The 22,621-nt window shown below is 37.9% G+C and overlaps 1 protein-coding gene across 1 annotated transcript; it reads right to left on the reverse strand.

Annotated features, from left to right (window-relative positions):
* Positions 1 to 8,117: 8,117 nt before the first annotated feature.
* LOC104442869 lies at positions 8,118 to 22,621 on the reverse strand. Its single transcript, XM_039312846.1, has 2 exons — positions 22,155 to 22,621; positions 8,118 to 8,941 (listed from the first exon to the last, which is right to left on the reverse strand). The coding sequence occupies exons 1-2, from the start codon at positions 22,619 to 22,621 to the stop codon at positions 8,374 to 8,376; spliced, it is 1,035 nt and encodes a 344-aa protein (XP_039168780.1). The 3' UTR covers positions 8,118 to 8,373.

The following is a 22,621-nucleotide window of genomic DNA, read 5'->3' on the forward strand; positions in this document are numbered from 1 at the left end:
ATCTTGCCGAGTGTAGCAAGTCCACATGATGTAGTTGAAGGGCATGACCATACTAATGATGTGTCGTGACCTAAATTTTTCAGGGCAATCTTAAAGTTTAGGTTAATGGATTACTAAGTCCGAAGACTTGGCTCGGACCCTCCCAAGTCCTACCAATCGCGACTTGAAATTAATCTATTTAAACATGCAATTATATTCAATTTGGAGCCGCCACTAACCAATTAGGGTTGGTTAGAAACCCAAGTAAAGTATAGGAGAATACTTTACTTTTGCGAACTAGAGATTCAGTAGGTCCGGGGACATGATTACGCTAGATTAGTCTAACGCCCTTTCGGTACCTTTTATTTTAATTTCAAAAATATTTTGCAGGCAATGTTGATTAATTTTAACTTAAGTTACTAACATGCAAATGATGGTCATACGGGTGCACAATCAATAAATAACATTCAATAAAAAAAAATGCTAATAAAAATACATGCCCTAAACATGATTTACCTAATTTTTCTTTTTTTCTTTTAAAAATGTTAATTATATGCAATTTTAATTTAAACTTAATATGCATGAATTTATTTTAATGACATGCGAGATGCAATTCATATGGTATGACTTAAACTTATCACTATATGTATGCAATCTAATTTTTATAATCATAAATATGCATGTGCTACATGATATGAGATATATGACGTGGTAATTCTATATGCATGTTCTTTTTATGATTTTTTAATGATTTTTTATTACACATATGCAACCTACACTAATAATGATGACATAAAATGAGATTAATTATGAACTAACTTATTAGCTAACTAAACGGCTTTTGTGTTTTCTTTCTTTCTTTTTTTTAATTATAAAAATGACAATAATTCTTGTTAAAGGAATCAACATAATGATGCAATGTTAATCTTAGGCCTTTTATTAAAAAAAACTACATGATGGGAATATTAAAACATTAATCTATGATCCACTAACTAGAGTGCAACATGTGGTGTGATTTATATGACCTAAATAACATTTTTTATTCTCTTTTTTGTTTTATTAAAGAAAAATTAGGTTATGAATCTAAAAAAATAAAATGCATTGCTTTAAACATGAAATGTTTATGGACCTAAGTACTTAAATTCAAGATATGACACATGATATGATATGCGATGTGCAAATAACACACCGAAATATGTCCTATTTAAAAATTCATCAATATAAATCAATGACATTATTTCAATGATGCAAAGCAATTTATGAATTTGTCATAAAAAAGTCGAAATAATCAAAAATCTAACCCGACGTATCGCGGCTCAATATTTTTTATTATCATGACTTAATATGACAAATTTTCCAATTGGATAATAAATCAAAACAAATCAAGTTAGAATAAAAATAACAAGTAAATAAAAAAAAAACTATGAAATCAAATACCTAAAAATTTACCTAGTCTAACTCACGGTGGACTTGAAGAAATGGCGAGGAAGCGTAATGGCTGAACTGCGATGGTGGCTCGCCAAGGGTGATGGGTCCTGGTGACCGGAGCTTGGGTGGTCGTCGGAGCTCCGGCGAGGTTCGGGCAAGAACTGGACTCCGCAAAGCAAAACAGAAAAGGCAGCAGATGGTTCTGTTTGGGCGTGGAGCCGGCGTTGGTTGTTGCAGAGGTGAGGATGCGGCTTCAACTGAGGAAGAGGCTCCAACGCGGTGGTGAGCGACGGGCTGAACTCGGCGACGGCGGGGACGCGAGCTGTGGTAGCGGCGGCGGTGAGGCGCGGCACGGGCTACTGAAGCATTGTAGTGGTAGACAGATGGGCTGAGGCGCGGCGCCGGGTGTTCGTGGCGTCAGTCCGATGCTGGGGCGGCTCGGGCGGCTGGTGCGTCGCGGGCGGAAGTCACCGAGGGGGATTTGACAGCCGATCGGGGACGACACGGATGGAGTGGCGAGGGTGGCGTCGGCCTCTGGGTCGCGAGCGCAGCGACTTCGCGGACCGGCGCAGGCTTTCAGATGCGATGGCGCTCGAAGGCAAGATCGGGGACAGCGTCGGGGTGAGTCCGGCGAGGTGGCGGTAGCTGCGCAGGCTGCTGGTACGGGCGTCGACGGTTGCAAGCGTTGAATGGTCGCCGTAGACAGAGACGCGGGCAGGGGCGGCGTTCGAGCAACAGCAGTTCGCCTTGGGCAGAGACGGAGCAAGGGCGTCGGCGTCGGGGCGAGCTCGCTGGTGCAGAGGTGCGGTGGAGCGGGCAGTCGTCGGGCTTCAAACGGCGTTGATCGCACGATGGTGGTGTGGTGGCGGACGAGCAGCAACACCGTGTAGAGCAGAAGCGAAATGGGGAAGAAGGTGAACAGTAGGGGTCTTGTCAACTTTTTCCTTTGTTTTTTTTTTTCTCTCTCCCTCACGTCACTTCTCTCTGCTCTCTTTCTGTACACTTTTTCTGACTTTTCCTTCAGCAGATTTTCCTCAAAGGCACGAACGAAAAAGCTATGAAAAACCTTTCATTCTTTTTTCTTCTTCCGAACCCCGAGAAGCCCCCACACTTTTTTCTTTCTCTTTCAGTTTTCTATTTTTCTTCGACGAACAATCAAGAGAAAACCCCCTTCGCTCGGTTCTGAAGCCTCGCATTTTATAGCGAAAGTGCTCAAAGTTGTTAAAGATTTGCAAATATTTGCTCAACCATCCAACAAGAAAAGGCTCCAAAATCACACAATCAAATTTTTTTAAATTTTGAAATGAAGATATGTGTTCAACAAGAAAAACACTTCATTATTTCTTTTGAAATCTCCCTCCACAAACCCAAATATTTTATTTTATTTATTATCCTCCATTTTATTATATAAAAAATAAAATAATAAAAATCCTAAATTAGGTGTCAACATGATGCCTTCACAAGACTTAATTTTAAACGTCCCATAATCTTCAAGCAAGATGTTCATCTGGATTTCTTTAACTCTATTGGTCCCTTCGTATTTAAGTTTAAGCGCATACCAAATTTCCTTTTCCAAGTGAAGAAACTCTATTAATCTCAATAGACGATAAATCACAATACAAAGTATGTATAACTTTTGAGATTAGAGTACGGCAGAATCTGCAATTGCATTTCCAGGGATTGCATTTCTTCTTATTGGAATATATAGACCTCTTTCAATTACCTTCCATAGCGCGCACTGCATAGATTAAATGAACAATTTCGTCTTGCATTTCCAAACAGTATTTGTTAGTTCCTTTGAACATAGGAGGTTTGTGTCCATTGCTAAAATAAGTTCCTACAATGCTATCTATAGAGATAGAAGAGATGCAAAACAAATTTATAATGGGTCGGCCTTCCCCTTGACCTACTTTACACTACTAACTCTTAACAGTTTCAACAAAGCTATAATTCACTATGTAATACTTGAGATTTTACAGCTTGCAAGAAATGTTTCTTCCACACAAAGCTTTAGTAGATACTTCTACATATTCAAGCAACTCTCACCACACTATTTGATGACCTACTCACTCTCTTCTTAGATTTCTTATGCACATACTTCGACAGAGGAAAACAATTTGATTTACACATCTTTACACATAAGAATGGTAAGAAGATGGCAAAACGATGAACACTCAAAGCATAGGCTAGTTTTTTTTTTTTTTTTTTTTTTTTTTTTGTTTCCCCAACTCTATTCCTTTCCTTGGGTCGAATTTATAGCCATCATACGTCAAATGACCACTTGAAACTCAAATCCCATGAATAGCCGTTGTATTTGTCATTTGCTGTCGTAAAATGCTGTTTAGTAGCTCTGCAAAGTCTATTTGCTAAGATAGTCAGTTCTGCTTCTACAAAGTCTGTCATCTCTATTACTTGCCCAAATATGATAAACTACTATGGTATTCTCCAACCCACCCTTTTGAGGAATTCAACACCTGAAATCAATTGTAAACTACAATATTGAATTCAAATCAAATTGATAAAGGGTTTTGGTCTTCCTTCTAGGATTTTATAGGCTTGTATGCACAACTGATACTCCATTTGTAGAGAGAACTCCTTTTGCAATAAGGTCCATCCAAATTTTTCAATGATTGCCTGCCCTCTAATTTGTTCACCATACACAAGGTCTATCCAAGCTTATTGACATCTTCATGTCCTTTTCTTTGTTCTCCTTTTATTGGTCCATCCTGTTATCAATATATCTCACATCCAGTAGCATGCTCACATTTTGTAGAGCAAAGTTGTTTTGCACTCTTAGGGCCTATATGGGAACATTTCTATCCCTATGTTCTTTTGCTCTCTTGCTCCCCGGAATAAAAAAGAACAAAAATTGTTTGATAACATTAACTAATTTTCTGTTACCCGAAATAGAAAAACATTTAGGGAATAGATTTTGAATAAAAATGAGAAGTAAAAAAATGTAGCATCTTGCTCCCGGGAACAATTTCTAGAAATAAGTCAATTTTTTCTTTTCTTCTTTTCTTTTCTTCTTCTTGCTTGCTGCTTGTCGCCCTTGATAGTTGCCACCCACCACTACTGACCCCTATCCCCCCATCGCCGACTAGTCGCTACCTGCTGTTGGTCGCAACTGACCGCCCCATCGCCTGTTGCCGTCGATTGCCAACCACTGACTGGCAGCTGTGATAAGTGGCAAGCAAGAAGAAGAAAAGAAAAAAAGAAAAAATTTCTTAAAAAGTTAAAAGAAATTCCACTTTATAAAAGAAAATTATGGATTGTACTAAATGCATTTTTGTTCTTTTTCTATTCTAAAAATATAACTTTTGTATGATTACCAAACGAGTTGTTTTACTCAGATATTATTTTAGAGAGTAGAAATAGAAAAGAAATTGTTCTCAGTAATAAAAATGTTATCAATTGAATCCTTAGACGTCCCATTGCTAAAACCATCAACCCATAAATATGTGTTTGTACAGGCAATACTTCTCAATTCAATTACACATGTTAGTATATTTAAAATGTTTTTTCATCCTCAAAGCACCCATTGGCACCTAAATTTTGACTATCTATTTAGGGTTTAATTGTATAGAATATTAGGGGTTAATTTTTAACCCCTAAAAAATCATTGAAATTGCATAGCATATTAACTTTAGGGGCATCTGCATTGAGTAGTGATATAATTCGTTAAAAATTTGTTAAATTAAAAAAATTATTATTTATTTATTTCATTTATTAAAAAAAACAAAAACAAAAACGAAAAGGAGAAAGAAGTTGAGTTAGACCCGACCGGGTTAACCGGGACCCTTATCTCTTTTCCAGCTGGGCCTAGCCCAACTCCTTTCTCTCTTTTCTTTTCCTCCGCGCGGGCCAGCCCATCATCCTTTCTCCCAAGCCTAGCCCGCATGCTGGTCTCCATCCCCCTCACGCCGTTCATGCTTCTACAAAAAGGAGGGTACAAAGCCAGAGAACAGAGCATCGTACAGTAGAGGGTTGCGAGGGAGCAGAGGTTGCGGCGTGATCCGCAGGTCAGGGTCAGGTCGGCTGGTAAGCTGGCAATGGCAAAAGCCATGAGCACTTGCCGGTTGCCCTAAAAAGCGAGGGGGCTCGCTTGTTTGAGGAGAGAGAGAAATCGTTAGAGAGAGAAACTGTGAGAGAGAGCAGACTGTGGGCAAGAAGGAGTTCTCCAGTCTCTCGGTCGCACTTGAGTCCCGTTTGGTAACCCCCAGCCATTATCCTCGTTGTCTCGACCTCACTTTCCCTGTACCCACCTCTTCGGCAAATGTCTTTTCGGTCCGTCCTTCCCTTGCCCATAGGATCTCGGCTCAAGGACATCACGAGGCAGTTGGCCATAGCTCGGGTTGTCTCGAGCTCACCCCATAACCACCGTCTTTGAGCCGGATAGGGGTCTCCGCGTCTAAATGCTCACCCACGCAAGCCCCTTCTGCTCCGCTTTGTTCTGTCTAAAGGATGAGTTGAGCTCGGTCTATATGGTTCTTGAGTGTTTTGTGTTCGACTGAGTTGATTTCTCTGGCGTCACGGGTCTAGATCTGAGTCCGAGCCTTAGAATGGTCATTTGCTTCTCCTCAATGCGCTGCACGCCATTTATTTGCAAAAATGTCCAGATGAACCTCTATTATTGTCTCTCGAACATCCCCTGAATCAGAACATTTTGATGATCGTTTCTTTTTTAAATCACAATATTCATCTTCGATTCGTTCATTTCGAGTTCATTCTTATGTGGCTCGTGTACATGGCTTAATGTCCTTTTTTTTTCTTGTGTTTGGCTCCTTGTTTTGCATGTTTTGGTGTTGGCTTTGTGATGCTTGACTGAAATGAAGTGGATAAAGTGTACGGCTAGAATGTGTATGATGAATCGATACGATGATGGGCAGTCAGTGGTGAAGTCCATGCGTTTGTGGCTTGAGCTCTTGGTGCATTGATTTTAAATTGTGAGTCTCGAGGTTCATGAGTAAGTGGATAAAATTTAATGAGCTCTCAGTCCACCAACTGAAAACAATGGATACAGAAAGTTTAGTAAACAACCATGGAGGGTAAGAGAAGGAGCGAAAAGAAGGGAAGTTTCGCAATCTGGAAATGTTTGAATGAGTTGAACGTGAAGAGAAACTGAGCGAGAAGCACAGAAAATTAGGGTATGGGCTCTACAATGATAAATAAGTTTAACATGGACTTGGATTTAATCCATCCTTATTTGAAAGAGGCTTTAGCATGGGTTTGACGTTGCTTTAGTGAAAGAGCAAGCTGGTCGTGAGTCTTTTTAATTTGGGCTTGGTTTAAGTTTAACGGACATGGGCTTAACTCCCTTATATAATAACCGTGCCCATGATTTGCGTGGAATTAGAAGGGTTACATCTCACGAGTGAGCGAATCTGTTTCAAAGAGGCAAAATCGGAAGGAGCAAGACCAAGAAGTAGATGTTGACGCTCGAGTCAATGTTTAAAATTTCTTAGTCTAGAGACTAGGAAGAATCCAAGTCGCGTCTTTGGCTTCTAGTAGGAAATGAGTAGATTTTCATTTATGGAGATTGCCAAAAAGCTGAATGTTGATTGCACGAGGGTCCCTACCTTTTGTGGACCAGGTCTGTGAGTAGGAATCATGTGTCCTGAGGAAACCTAATTGCTCTTATGTGTCCTTTTCTTAGGGAGATTCTACAGGTAGGGGATTTTCCCGGTATGGATTTGGGTTCATGAATAATTTGCTTGATCATACGAACGGTTCAATTATTCAACCCATAAAGAAAATGAACTATTCCCTTCTTTGTTTTTCACTCTAATTTCACTATTATCCTTCACCTTGAAAGAGTAGGGTACTCTATTATTAGTCGGTATAGGACCAAAATACCTCTGTGTAGCAAACTTTATGCCAAGTTTCAAAACACACTCATTTCACTTTGTTTTTGATAATTATGAGTGTAGGAGTTACTTTATTTTTCATATAATTAAGTCTTAATATCACAAAAATCACAAACGGATACGTTTGTAACAAATTTATCACAAACCAAATTTTTTACTATAAAGAATCACAAATTGATACACTTATGAAAAATTTACCTCAAACTAATTTTTTAACTTTAAAAAACCTCAAATTGATCCGTAACAAATTTACCCTCTATTATTTTTCATTAAATTGGATTAATATTACGAAAAATCACAAATTAGTATATTTGTGACAAACGAATAATGAAATCTTATCAATATACTCATCACCGCCATGTATCATGGCTTAGTAATTTGATAATAAATTTACGAAATTAACTAGTTTGGGGTTTTTGGTAGTAAAAAAAAAAAAATTAATTTGAGGTAAATTTATTACTAGAAAAAAAATTTGTAGTTTTTCATGATATTAACCTTATAATTAAAGATGGGTTTTAAGTCAATTTGGAATTATTGTAATAGCTCAGCCCAATAATTTGAGTGACAACATAAAATAATGGCCGTTTGACAAAGTGTTTATTTGTGAATTACTCGATCTGGTCTCTCTCATTCAATATGGAACTTTTAAATGTCAGAAATGCACCCCAATTAAAAGAAGTGGAACTGTCGAGACATCACAATTCTTCTCTTGGACATAGGCGAAATGATGATGTCCATTTAACCTTAAGTTAACAAGATTCCAATCCCTCCCTTCCTCCCTCACTGTCTTTTTTTGTTGCGATCAATATTTCTTTTTCATAAATTGTAATTGAAAGACAGCAATCAACGAACGGTCTACATGCAGACGATTTATATCTCACAAAGTGCTTACAAGATTTAAAATTTACATCGAAAGAAAGAGCTTCACCAATATGACATGCTTATTCTACTCCGCAGACCGTCACACCCAAAGTCAACTGCGGTTTCTACAACTGCAACATTGTGCCTTTCTTCCTCTCTTTCGCTAATTCACATGCCAACTGAAAACACACTATTATGGAGAGCCAATCCACTCAAAACCAAGATGCATGCATGACTTTTAACCATGAAAGTTCTTACTATTATTATGTATTTTCGCATGGACATACTTGCACACCAGGATGAGACTCCTCACGATAGCCGGAACCGCTGCAATGGACAACAAGGACTGGCACTCCATGTAACTCGGCGTGATCGCGAAGACCGAAGCCCCATAAGTTATCCCCATGGAGATCATCGCAATGACCACCTCGAGAAAGAAAGGGAAGCCCCAGGTGTGGCAGATTATGAGAAGCATCGATGATGAGAAGGCGAGAGTGTTAAACGCCAGGAACACGTAGAAGGCCGACGGGTCCGTGCCGTGAATGGCCCGGCCCACCTCGTGCTTCCCCTCGGTCTTCTGCTGCCAAACCCCTCCGGGGGGATTCACGCCGGCTTGGAAAGTCGCAGCAGCAATCAGGGTGGCCACCACGAGGTGATAGTTGCGGTACGTTTTGCTGTACACCTCCTGGTCGTGGTCATTTTGCCCTTTGTGCATGAACAGTTTAACTAAAAACCCCCTTATGGAATAATCGTGTCCCATGATTTGCGCAAAATTAGAAGGGTACGTCTCATGAGTGAGCGAATCGCTTTTTAAAGAGGCAAAATCAGAAGAAGCAAGACCAAGAAGTAGACGTTGACGCTTGAGTCAATGTTTACATTCTTTCTCATGCTCTAGAAATTAAGGTGCGCTTGTTTCACAAACAACAAATGATTCGAAAAATATTTTTTAAAAATTATTGCTTGTATCCATTAAAAATTTTAAATAAATGAAAATCATTTTAATTATTTACAAAAAAATTTAGACATAAATTGTTATTGATAATGAAAATATTTCTTATTGACTGATTATTTTAAATGATACCAATAATCATCCTAAAAAATATTTTTAAATTATTTATTTTCTTGAGAAACAAATCTAAGGCAGGACATGAGTGCTTGTCATCTATCGAGATTGTGGAAAAGCTCGATGTTGATCGCATGAGAGTCCCTACCTCTGTGGAAAATCCATATCTTGTGCCATGATGAAACCCAATTGCTCGTGTCCTTTCCTTGGGGGATTCTAGAGCTGGGGATTTTCCTTAGGATGAATTCGGGTTCATGAATGCTTACCATAAGAGCGATTCATCACATGAGGTCTAGGTTTTTCTTAATCTGCTCTTATCATGTATTTATTTTATAAATCACTATGTGTGCTATGTGTCGTACGTAGGTTGCGAAACCCTATTCCCTCACTCTCGCGTCCCTATTCCAGCCCCCCATGAAATGAAAGCAACAATGACTAATATGGACCGGATAGCATGCGATGACACAAGCAATAGCTACTCTTAGCGGTGGGGCCAAAGTGAATAGATCACATTCAATTATTCATCCACAAAGAAAATGAACTATTCCCTTCTTTGTTTTTTTTTTTTTTTTTTTAAATTCATTTTTTTTACTTTGAAAGATTAGGTTACTCTATTATTAGGTGCTACGGGACCAAAACATAGTCATTTCTAGACATTGACCCGTGAGTCATTGTTTGTAATATCTTTGTCTTGGTCTTGAGACCGAGAAGAATCCTTGTCGCGTCCAGCTCTTAGAAGGATATGAGTGGCTTTGCATTTGTCGAAATAACAGCAAACCTTCGTGGGCCCGGCCCGCGAGTGGGAAGGTAGTGTCATGATGAAAACTCACAGCTCTGTGTCCTTTTCTCGTGGGAATCTAGAGTTGGGATGCGCGTCGTGAATCCCCACTCACTTGGACGACTGGACTGTGTGAAGTCTACATGAAGAAAATGAAAAAGAACCATTGACTTGTTCTAGATACACATACGACGTAGCCGTAGTGACTCTTAGCAAAACAGCAGCATTTGCAGTTGCATTTCCAGGTATTGCATTCTTCGGAATATATCAACGTCTTTCAATTGCATTCCATAACGCGTACTCCATGGATCAAATGAAATCTTTTCGTGTTGCATTCCAATCACTATAATTAGTTCCTTTGAACGTATGAGGTCGAATGGTATCCACTGCTGAAATAAGCTCCTATAATGCTATCTATTGGATCCTTTGCTCTGAAATATGAAACATTTCAATTCTTAAGTACTTTTTTTTTTTTTCAAATTCTTAAGTACTTGGCTTTGATATTAATTGATGAATAGATTAGGCACAAACAACCAAGAGGGGAGTAAATTGGTAGTCTAAGGAACCTTGAAACTTTTTTTCATATAAAGTGCCAAACAAGTAATCATGCATATGCAGTTCATCACATGAGGTCTAGGTTTTTCTTAATATGCTCCTATTATGTATTTATTTTACAAATCACTATGTGTGTCATGTGCCGTGTGTGTAGGTTGCGAAACCCTATTCCCTCGCTCTCACATCTCTATTCTAGCCCCCCATGAAATGAAAGCATTAATGACCAATATGGACCGGATAGCATGTGATAGCACAAGCAATAGTGACTTTTAGTTGTGGGGCCAAAGTGAATAGATCACATTCAATTATTCAATCCACAAAGAAAATGAACTATTCTCTTCTTTGTTTTTCAAAAAAAAAAAAAATCACTTTTATCCTTTTCTTTGAAAGATTAGGTTACTCTATTATTAGGTGCTACGGGACCAAAACATGCTCATTTCTAGACATTGACACTTAAGTCACTGTTTATAATATCTTTGCCTTGGCCTTGAGACCGAGAAGAATCCTTGTCGCGTCTGGCTCTTAGAAGGATCCAAGTGGCTTTGCATTTATCGAAATAACAGCAAACCCTCGTGGGCCCGGCCCGCGAGTGGGAACGTTGTGTCATGATGAAAACTCACAGTTCTTTTTGTGTCCTTTTCTCGGGGGAATCTAGAGTTGGGATTCGGGTCGTGAATCCCCACTCATTTGAACGACTGGACAGTGTGAAGTCTACATGAAGAAAATAAAAAAGAACCATTGACTTGTTCCAGATACACGTACGACGTAGCCGTAGTGACTCTTAGCAAAACAGCAGCATTTTCTAGGTATTGCATTTCTTCTTATTGGGATATATCGACGTCTTTCAATTGCATTCCATAATGCGTACTCCATGGATCAAAAGAAACCTTTCATGTTGCATTTTCAATTACTAAAATTAGTTCCTTTGAACGAAGGAGGTTAAATGGTGTCCACTGTTGATATAAGCTCCTATAATGCTATCTATTGGATCTTTTACTCTGAAGTATGAAACACTTCGATTTTTAAGCACTTGGCTTCAATACCAATTGATGAATAGATTAGGCACAAACAATCAAGAGGGGAGTAAATTTGCTGTCTAAGGAACCTTAAACTTTTTCATATAAAGTGCCAAACAAGTAATCATGTGTATGCGGAAACAACTATCTTCTATGTATGGAAGTACAAAGGAGTTAAAGAGACAGAAGATATGCAAAACAAATTTATAATGGGTTGGCTTTCCATTTGACCTAATCCACTCTTCCAACTCTAATAGTTTCAACAAGGCTGGGATTCATTATGTAATCCTTGAGATATTACAACTTTTGGAGAGTGTTGCTTCTACACAAAGCCTTAGTAGATGCTTCTACAAACTCAAGCAACTCTCACATCACTACAACTCACTCTCTTCCTTGGTTGCAAACACATAAACTTCGACAGAGGGATACAATCAGATTTACACATCTTTTGCACACAAGAACGGTAAGAAGATGGCAAAAAGATGAAGACTTAGAGCATAGGCTAATTTTTGTAGCCGTTTCCCCCCCCCACCCCAACCCCAACCCCAACCCCAACTCTACACCTTTCCTTGGGTTGAATTTATAGCCATCGTACCTCAAATGACCATTTGAAACTCAAATCCCATGAATAACCGTTGCATCTGTCATTTGCTACCACAAAACCATATTTACTAGCCTACAAAGTTTGTTTGCTAAGATTTGCTTCTGCATAGTTTGTCATCTCTATTACTTGCCTAAATATGGTAAACTATTATGAAATTCTCCAACCCATCTTTTTTGTGGATTTTAACACTTGAACCAATTGTAAAACATAAATTTGAATTCGAATCAAATTGATAAAGATTTTGGGTCTTCTTTCTAGGAATTTATAGGCTTGTATGCGTAACTGGATACTCCATCTATAGAGAGAACACCTTCTACAATCAAGTCCATCCAAATTTTCAATGATTGCACGTCTTCTTGTTTGTTCACCATACACAAGATCTACCCAAGCTTATTGACGTCTTCATATCCTTTTGTTCGTTCACCTTTTATTGATCCATCTAGTTATAAATATATCTCACATCCAATGGCATGTTCACATTTCGCAGAGCAAAGGCTGTTTTGAACTCTTAGGCGTCCTATTACCAACACCATCCACCCATAAATATGTGTTTGTAGAGGCAATACTTCTCAATACTCAATTATACACGTTAGTATACTTAAAATGTTTTCTCATCCTTAAAGCATCATAGGTATTTTTGGGAAAAAAAAAAAAAGATACTAGAAGTGTTATAACTTTTATACAACCCTTACTTTAGAGACAAAATATTCGCTAAATAACTTTAACGTCACTTCCAAGAAAAAACGATCATTTAAGTATTTCCGACAAAAAATATTACATGGCTTTTTTAATTAATTGTTAAACACTACATGGATATTTTAATTAAACAAAAGTGAATGATTGCTCTTCCCAAGTGATGCTTACACTTAACACAAGGTTTCTCAAGAGCTGCCAATCCCAACGTGATTTATTAATTAATTACTCATTGGGTATTAAACTTAGGAGTGTCCTCTAATCTATTATAGGCTGATTAGAAGTCAAGCGAGACATGGGAGCTCACCTTATTTCTATGAATTTGTGAGTTTGGATGCTTGGTTGTGTTGATTTTAATTATTGGTACTTTGTCTCTTTCATAAATGTTTTTTTGTACAATCTTCCCAATTTGATTCCCTGACATGCATCTAGATGTTCATGCATAAATGCTCAAGCAATAATTACTAAATGCGTCCCTAGACATAAATTTTGTGATTTTTTTAAGAGTGAAGATGCAATCTATAATTACTAACATGCAAGATTTGATTTTATAGTTCTCTTTCTCATGAGGTGCGATTTATGGAAATGAAAGTGCAAGTACACCAATCAAATAATGATATAATCTAACTGTCCTAGATGTGCACGAAAACGTCTATTCGTGGAAACTCTTTTTAACTTTTTTTGATATAGCAATTATCATGATTCAAATAATATCGCCAAAAAGCTGAGCTAAGTGCTGACGCACATTGAATTTTCCAACTGAATTTTCTGGCAAGCATTTCTTTCCGAGGAAATAAGGACGTATGTGACAGGACGTGAAGTGCCGGACAGAAGATCCTCCACGTGATTCACGATTCATTAAATTTTTCCAACTGAATTTTCTGGCTAGCATTCATTCCGAGGAAATAAGGACGTATGTGACAGGACGTGAAGTGCTAAACAGAAAATCCTCCACGTTATTTACGATTACGCATGCGACAAAACAGATTGAGGATTTATCTTGGAGATAATCATCTCCAGAGGGTAATAAAGCTCTTCATTTTCTAATTAAACCTTTAATTAATTTAGCAAATATTCAATCGTTAGTCTGATTTATTAGCTTTATCAGTCAAATTTCCTGAAAGACAGTGACAGTGCCACATGGCAGTGTATCACATATTGATGGAGCACTTGATGGAAAAGTTTTAGGATTTAATTCTGATTATGCAAACATAAATATTAGGTGTGCTTAGTTTCATGCAAAATACTTGATTTGATTCTTTTTTTTTTTTCTGAAATCACATTTATAACAATAAAAAATTATTTAATGCAGAATTTTTTTTTATTAATAACAATTTTATACATGAACATTTTAGTCCATCATAAAAATATAATTTTTGTTAATTTAATTTTAAGTGATGTAAGAAATTATTTTTTTAAAAATATTTCTCAAATTATTTATTTTTCATGAAACAAATGCACGATAACATTTAATTGCATTTTCCAGTGCTTAAATTCGAAATTTTCACTTTATTCATCAATTTTGTTCAGTTGACAACTAATAGTATTCTGCATTTGCCAATTCACTTTAAGAGCTTCTTCCGCTAAAATCTAGCTATGGAATTCCCCCAATTGAATCTCACTCGTGAAAAGGGTCAAGAGATCAAATCTCCTACTTTGCATCTCCTACTTTGCACTTTCTTTCAATTTCACAATCACTTTTAATTTTAGGAAGTAAATTTTAGGGGGGAACCTCTTCATTTAACTTTCTTACCATAATCTTAAATATATTGACTATTAAATGAAATTACCGATGTTTTTATTTGTTGACTTAACAATTTTACTCTTGATTAAGTAACTCAATAGAAAAGTTGATAAATTAAGAAGAAAATAAATAAACATTAGTAAGTAACTCAAATTAACATTGGTAATCCATAACTAGTTAATACCTTAATTGAAGAAAAGTATAAAATTAGTTAAATCAAATTTAATAACTTTAATAAGAGTTGGCGACCCAAAAGTCATGAGTAACTTAATCAGATAAAAGTTAGAGAGCCACTTTAATTAAGGTTGGTAATTTCTAAAAATTTAGGCAAATTAATGGTGTTGCTATTATATAAAAGTATATATATTTTTGAAACAGTAAGAAATTAGTGAATAAAGAAAACCCTAATAAATTTTAGTATGTAACTCAAGTGAGAATTGATAAGGTTATATGATAATTTTATGGAAAAAGTTGGTGAGTCATATTAATTTAATGGAAAAAAGTTGATAACCCAATAATAGACCCTTGATTCAGGGACAGTTGACACTAAGCATGTCTATGAGCACACGGTTTTTGAGGCCATTGAGCACTCTATCTACTTTGTTCACACATAGACATGTAAAGAGACCGAAAAAGGATTAAAGTTTCTGGGGTAAATTTACTCAAATCTTGGGGTTGCTTTTGTTCTTTTGGGGGTAATTGGTGTAGTTTGCATTTCCAAATTATAAAGACCGTGACACCTGATTTTTAGTCAACGAATTATTAAAGGTAAAAAAAAAATCGAGATTTTAGTTTTCGATCGCGATAGAATCCCATTTTACCGCCAAAAAGTGTTGTTTTTTTTTCTTTTGTGTTATTGTTTTTAATTAATTTCTAATTTATTTATAAAAAAAAAAAACCCAAAAAATCAAACGGTTGACTTTCGAGTTGACTTTTCTGTTAACCCTTTGACCAAAAGTTAACCCTGAATCAAAATTTAGCTTTCTACATACTAGATATACGTACAATATAGCCATAGCAAAACATATTTATTGCCCAACAACCACCCCCCCCTCCCCCTTTCCAACCTTTCCCCCTTTAAGTTCGCCATCGGCTTTATCACTGTCACACCCCTTCCCGTTCTGTCTGCACCTCAAGTGCGGTTGCCACTAATTCAAAAGCTAATTCTTTTGATATTGCTCGAAGTATCTTATTTGAGCATTCCTCATTTGTATAGATCTTGCCGAGTGTAGCAAGTCCACACGATGTACTTGAAGGGCATGACCATTCTAATGATGCCTTCACAAGACTTAATTTTAAACGTCCCATAATCTTCAAGCAAGATGTTCATCTGGATTTCTTTAACTCTATTGGTCCTTCGTATTTAAGTTTAAGCGCTTACCAAATTTCCTTTTCCAAGTGAAGAAACTCTGTTAATCTCAATAGACGATAAATCACAATACAAAGAATGTTTACGGCAGAATCTGCAATTGCATTTCCAGGAATTGCATTTCTTCTTATTGGAATATATAGACCTCTTTCAATTACCTTCCACAGCACGCACTGCATAGATTAAATGAACAATTTCGTCTTGCATTTCCAATCAGTATTTGCTAGTTCCTTTGAACATAGGAGGTTTGTGTCCATTGCTAAAATAAGCCCCTACAATGCTATCGATAGGATCTTTTACTTTGAAGTGTGGAATACTTTGATTCTTAAGCACTTAGCTTTGATATTAGTTGATAATTTTTTTTTTTTGGGGGGCGGTGGAGGGAGGGTGGGGAAGGGGAATTGGTTGTCTAAGAAAACTTATAACTTTTATAGAGTACTAGATAGACAGTTAGGTGTACGTAGAAATAGTTATCTACTATCGATGGAAATATAAAAGAGTTCAAGAGATAGAAGAGATGCAAAACAAATTTATAATGGGTCGGCCTTCCCCTTGACCTACTTTACACTACTAACTCTAACAGTTTCAACAAAGCAATAATTCACTATGTAATACTTGAGATTTTACAGCTTGCAAGAAATGTTTCTTCCACACAAAGCTTTAGTAGATACTTCTACATATTCAAGCAACTCTCACCACACTATAACTCACTCTCTTCTTAGATTTCTTATGCACATACCTCGACAGAGGAATACAATTTGATTTACACATCTTTACACATAAGAATGGTAAGAAGATGGCAAAAAGATGAACACTCAAAGCATAGGCTAGTTTTTTTTTTTTTCTTCCCGTTTCCCCAACTCTATTCCTTTCCTTGGGTTGAATTTATAGCCATCATACGTCAAATAACCACTTGAAACTCAAATCCCATGAATAGCCGTTGCATTTGTCATTTGCCATCGTAAAATGCTGTTTAGTAGCTCTGCAAAGTCTATTTGCTAAGATGGTCAGTTCTGCTTCTACAGGGTCTGTCATCTCTATTACTTGCCCAAATATGGTAAACTATTATGGTATTCTCCAACCCACCTTTTTGAGGAATTCAGCACCTGAAATCAATTGCAAACTACAATATTGAATTCAAATCAAATTGATAAAGGGTTTTGGTCTTCCTTCTAGGATTTTATAGGCTTGTATGCACAACTGATACTCCATTTGTAGAGAGAACTCCTTTTGCAATAAGGTCCATCCAAATTTTTCAATGATTGCCTGCCCTCTAATTTGTTCACCATACACAAGGTCTATCCAAGCTTATTGACATCTTCATGTCCTTTTCTTTGTTCTCCTTTTATTGGTCCATCCTGTTATCAATATATCTCACATCCAGTAGCATGCTCACATTTTGTAGAGCAAAGTTGTTTTGCACTCTTAGGACCTACATAGGAACGTTTCTGTTCCTCTGTTCTTTCGCTCTCTTGCTCCCTGGAACCAAAAAGAACAAAAATTGTTTGATAACGTTAACTAATTTTTCTATTACCCGAAATAGAAAAACATTTAGGGAATAGATTTTGAATAAAAATGAGAAGTAAAAAAATGTAGCATCTTGCTCCCGGGAACAATTTCTAGAAATAAGTCAATTTTTTCTTTTCTTCTTCTTGCTTGCTGCTTGTCGCCCTTGATAGTTGCCACCCACCACTACCGACCCCTATCCCCCATCGCCGGCTAGTCGCTACTCGTTGTTGGTCGCCCGACCGCCCCATCGCTGTTGTTGCCGTCGATTGCCAACCACTGACTGGCAGCTGTGATAAGTGGCAAGCAAGAAGAAGAAAAGAAAAAAAGAAAAAATTTCTTAAAAAGTTAAAAGAAATTCCACTTTATAAAAGAAAATTATGGATTGTACTAAATGCATTTTGTTCTTTTTCTATTCTAAAAATATAACTTTTGTATGATTACCAAACGAGTTGTTTTACTCAGATATTATTTTAGAGAGTAGAAATAGAAAAGAAATTGTTCTCGATAATAAAAATGTTATCAATTGCACCCTTAGAGATCCCATTGATAAAACCATCAACCCATAAATATGTGTTTGTACAGGCAATACTTATCAATTCAATTACATGTGTTAGTATACTTAAAATGTGTTTTCATCCTCAAAGCACCTGTTGACATCTAAATTTTGACTATCTATTTAGGGTTTAATTACATAGAATATTAGGAGTTAATTTTTAACCCCTAAAAAAATCATTGAAATTGCATAGCATATTAACTTTAGGGGCATCTGCATTGAGTAGTGATAGAATTCGTTAAAAATATGTTAAATTAAAAATTTTATTATTATTTTATTTCATTTTTTTAAATAACAAAAACAAAAAGAAGAAAGAAGTTGAGTTAGACCCGACCGGGTTAACCGGGACCCTTATCTCTTTTCCAGCTGGGCCTAGCCCAACTCCTTTCTCTCTTTTCTTTTCCTCCGCGCGGGCCAGCCCATCATCCTTTCTCCCAAGCCTAGCCCGCATGCTGGTCTCCATCCCCCTCACGCCGTTCATGCTTCTACAAAAAGGAGGGTACAAAGCCAGAGAACAGAGCATCGTACAGTAGAGGGTTGCGAGGGAGCAGAGGTTGCGGCGTGATCCGCAGGTCAGGGTCAGGTCGGCTGGTAAGCTGGCAATGGCAAAAGCCATGAGCACTTGCCGGTTGCCCTAAAAAGCGAGGGGGCTCGCTTGTTTGAGGAGAGAGAGAAATCGTTAGAGAGAGAAACTGTGAGAGAGAGCAGACTGTGGGCAAGAAGGAGTTCTCCAGTCTCTCGGTCGCACTTGAGTCCCGTTTGGTAACCCCAGCCATTATCCTCGTTGTCTCGACCTCACTTTCCCTGTACCCACCTCTTCGGCAAATGTCTTTTCGGTCCGTCCTTCCCTTGCCCATAGGATCTCGGCTCAAGGACATCACGAGGCAGTTGGCCATAGCTCGGGTTGTCTCGAGCTCACCCCATAACCACCGTCTTTGAGCCGGATAGGGTCTCCGCGTCTAAATGCTCACCCACGCAAGCCCCTTCTGCTCCGCTTTGTTCTGTCTAAAGGATGAGTTGAGCTCGGTCTATATGGTTCTTGAGTGTTTTGTGTTCGACTGAGTTGATTTCTCTGGCGTCACGGGTCTAGATCTGAGTCCGAGCCTTAGAATGGTCATTTGCTTCTCCTCAATGCGCTGCACGCCATTTATTTGCAAAAATGTCCAGATGAACCTCTATTATTGTCTCTCGAACATCCCCTGAATCAGAACATTTTGATGATCGTTTCTTTTTTAAATCACAATATTCATCTTCGATTCGTTCATTTCGAGTTCATTCTTATGTGGCTCGTGTACATGGCTTAATGTCCTTTTTTTTTCTTGTGTTTGGCTCCTTGTTTTGCATGTTTTGGTGTTGGCTTTGTGATGCTTGACTGAAATGAAGTGGATAAAGTGTACGGCTAGAATGTGTATGATGAATCGATACGATGATGGGCAGTCAGTGGTGAAGTCCATGCGTTTGTGGCTTGAGCTCTTGGTGCATTGATTTTAAATTGTGAGTCTCGAGGTTCATGAGTAAGTGGATAAAATTTAATGAGCTCTCAGTCCACCAACTGAAAACAATGGATACAGAAAGTTTAGTAAACAACCATGGAGGGTAAGAGAAGGAGCGAAAAGAAGGGAAGTTTCGCAATCTGGAAATGTTTGAATGAGTTGAACGTGAAGAGAAACTGAGCGAGAAGCACAGAAAATTAGGTATGGGCTCTACAATGATAAATAAGTTTAACATGGACTTGGATTTAATCCATCCTTATTTGAAAGAGGCTTTAGCATGGGTTTGACGTTGCTTTAGTGAAAGAGCAAGCTGGTCGTGAGTCTTTTAATTTGGGCTTGGTTTAAGTTTAACGGACATGGGCTTAACTCCCTTATATAATAACCGTGCCCATGATTTGCGTGGAATTAGAAGGGTTACATCTCACGAGTGAGCGAGCGACTCTGTTTCAAAGAGGCAAAATCGGAAGGAGCAAGACCAAGAAGTAGATGTCCACGCTCGAGTCAACGTTTATAATTTCTCTCTTAGTCTAGATACTTGGAAGAATCCAAGTCGCGTTTTTGGCTTCTAGTAGGAAATGAGTAGATTTTCAATTATGAAGATTCCCAAAAAGCTGAATGTTGATTGCACGAGGGTCCCTACCTTTGTGGACTAGGCCTGTGACTAGGAATTGTGTGTCCTGAGGAAACCTAATTGCTCTTATGTGTCCTTTTCTTAGGGAGATTCTACAGTTAGGGGATTTTCCGGTATGGGTTTGGGTTCATGAATACTTGCTTGATCATACGAACGGTTCAATTATTCAACCCATGAAGAAAATGAACTATTCCCTTCTTTGTTTTTCACTCTAATGTCACTTTTATCCTTCACTTTGAAAGAGTAGGGTACGCTATTATTAGTTGGTATAGGACCAAAATACCTCCGTGTAGCAAACTTTATGCCAAGTTTCAAAACACACTCATTTCACTCTATTTTTGATAATTATGAGTGTAGGAGGTTACTTTACTTCACAATCAATTACTTTCATATAATTAAGGATTAATACCACCAAAAATCCCAAACGGATACGCTTGTAATAAATTTATCACAAACTAATCTTTTTACTATAAAAAATTATGAATTGACATACTTATGATAAATTTACCTCAAATTAATTTTTTAACTATAAAAAACCTCAAGTTAATATATTTTTGTGACAAATTTACTTTCCACTAGTTTTTGTTAAATTGGATTAATATTACGAAAAATCACAAACTGATACAAACGAGGGTAAAATTCCAATCAATATACTCATCAACTGCCATGTATTATAGCTTAGTAATTTAATGATAAAATTTAATAAAATAAACTAGTTTGTAGTTTTTGGTAGTAAAAAAATTAATTTGGGGTTAATTTGTTATAAGTGTACAAATTTGAAGTTTTTTGTGATAGAAAAATCAATTTGGGGTAAACTTATTACAAGTATACAAATTTATGATTTTCATGGCATTAACCTTATAATTAAAGATGGGTCTTAAGTCAATTTGGAATTATTGTAATAGCTCAACCCAATAATTTGAGTGACAACATAAAATAATGGCCGTTTGACAGAGTGTTTATTTGTGAATTACTCGATCTGGTCTCTCTCATTCAATATGGAACTTTTAAATGTCAGAAATGCACCCCAATTAAAAGAAGTGGAACTGTCGAGACATCACAATTCTTCTCTTGGACGTAGGCGAAATGATGATGTCCATTTAACCTTAAATTAACAAGATTCCAATCCCTCCCTTCCTCCCTCACTGTCATTTTTTGTTGCGATCAATATTTCTTTTTCAGAAATTATAATTGAAAGACAGCAATCAACGAACGGTCTACATGCAGACGATTTATATCTCACAAAGTGCTTACAAGATTTAAAAGTTACATCGAGAGAAAGAGCTTCACCAATGTGACATACTTATTCTACTCCGCAGACCGTCACACCCAAAGTCATCTGCGGACTTCTACAACTGCAACATTGTGCCTTTCTTCCTCTTTCGCTAATTCACATGCCAACTGAAAACACACTATTATGGACAGCCAATCCACTCAAAACCAAGATGCATGTGTCACGGGCCGATCGATTGGGATTGTGACTGCGCGGTGACTCGGGCACTTTAGGATCAATTTGGATCACCGAAGCACCTAAGCCAAGCTTTACTCGATCGAATGCTCACTCGCTCGCCTTACCCGGATCGTAGAGAGAGAAAGAATCTAGAGAGAAGAGCTCTGAAAAGAAGCTTGCTTTGTATTGCGGAAGTAGTGGATGCTTACAAATGAAGGAGGACACCCCTTCTTATAGTCGAGGGCCTTGGATTACAACCATTAATCTAGAATTCTACCGGCGGACGAGATCGCATCGCTTCAACTACCGATATAAGTGCTAACTACCAGATATAAATGTCAACTACTAACTACCGACATAAGTAAAGCTAGAGTCTTCTAGAAACTTCGGGGAGAAGGCTCGTTGGAAATCCGAGTGAGCATAGGAAGTCTACCACGGATAAATTACGATCGTCCCCGGGGAACCTCTTGGGTCAACCTTCTTTCGGCCCGTGACACATGCATCACTTTTAACCATTAAGGTTCTTACTATTTTGTTTAAAATATTTTCGGATAGACATACTTGCAAATCAGGATGAGAACCCTCGCGATAGCCGGAACCGCTGCAATAAACAACAAGAACTGGGACTCCACATGACTCGGCTTGATTGCGAAGACCGAGGCCCCATAACTTATCCCCATGGAGATCATCGCAACGATCACCTCGAAAAATAAAGGGAAGCCCCAGGTGTGGCAGATTATGAGAAACATCGATGTTGAGAAGGCGAGCGTGTTGAATGCTAGGAATATGTAGAAGGCCGTCTCGTCCGTGGCGTAAATGGCCCGCCCCGCCTCGCCCACCTTCTTGCCATCTTTGTTAAACAAGTCCTCCTGCCATACCCCGCCAGGGGGATTCACGCCGGCTTGGAAAGTCACAGCAGCAATCAGGGTGGCCACCACGAGGTGGTAGTTGGCGAAGCCCTTGTCATCAGCATCTTCTTTCCCTTTGTGCCAAAACAAGGTATTGAAAAAATTCCTTATGTGTTCCAT

This window comes from Eucalyptus grandis, chromosome 5 (genome assembly GCF_016545825.1).
Source record: "Eucalyptus grandis isolate ANBG69807.140 chromosome 5, ASM1654582v1, whole genome shotgun sequence".
NCBI lineage: Eukaryota > Viridiplantae > Streptophyta > Magnoliopsida > Myrtales > Myrtaceae > Eucalyptus > Eucalyptus grandis.